The following is a 240-nucleotide window of genomic DNA, read 5'->3' as shown; positions in this document are numbered from 1 at the left end:
GCGTACACAACATGCAGCCAAGGAGCCGTACCGGACAGTGATGGGGCAGGCGTAGCTGAGGTCTGGCGTGGGCGCGGGGCCCCGGGCCAGCGCGTGAACCAGCTGCGACATCTTTTGCAGGAGGCTTCCCGTCAGCCGTCCTCTTCCCTCGGACGCGCACGCCTCTTTCATCAGTGCGTCCACATCCAAGCCTTCATCTGCCGAAGAGCCATGTTCTTAGTTCATAAAACATATGTACTG

At 60.0% G+C, this 240-nt stretch overlaps 1 protein-coding gene across 1 annotated transcript in view; it reads right to left on the bottom strand.

Moving 5' to 3' along the window:
- Window positions 1–240, bottom strand: part of LOC119585565 — a 72,332-nt gene that overhangs the window by 20,144 nt on the left and 51,948 nt on the right. The window contains exon 8 of the mRNA XM_037934233.1: window positions 32–197. Coding sequence (XP_037790161.1) covers window positions 32–197 — 166 coding nt within the window. The remainder of the gene's footprint in view (window positions 1–31; window positions 198–240) is intronic.

The sequence above is a fragment of the Penaeus monodon genome, chromosome 20, assembly GCF_015228065.2.
Source record: "Penaeus monodon isolate SGIC_2016 chromosome 20, NSTDA_Pmon_1, whole genome shotgun sequence".
In the NCBI taxonomy this organism is placed as follows: domain Eukaryota; kingdom Metazoa; phylum Arthropoda; class Malacostraca; order Decapoda; family Penaeidae; genus Penaeus; species Penaeus monodon.
This window is presented reverse-complemented; position numbering and strand designations above follow the sequence as displayed.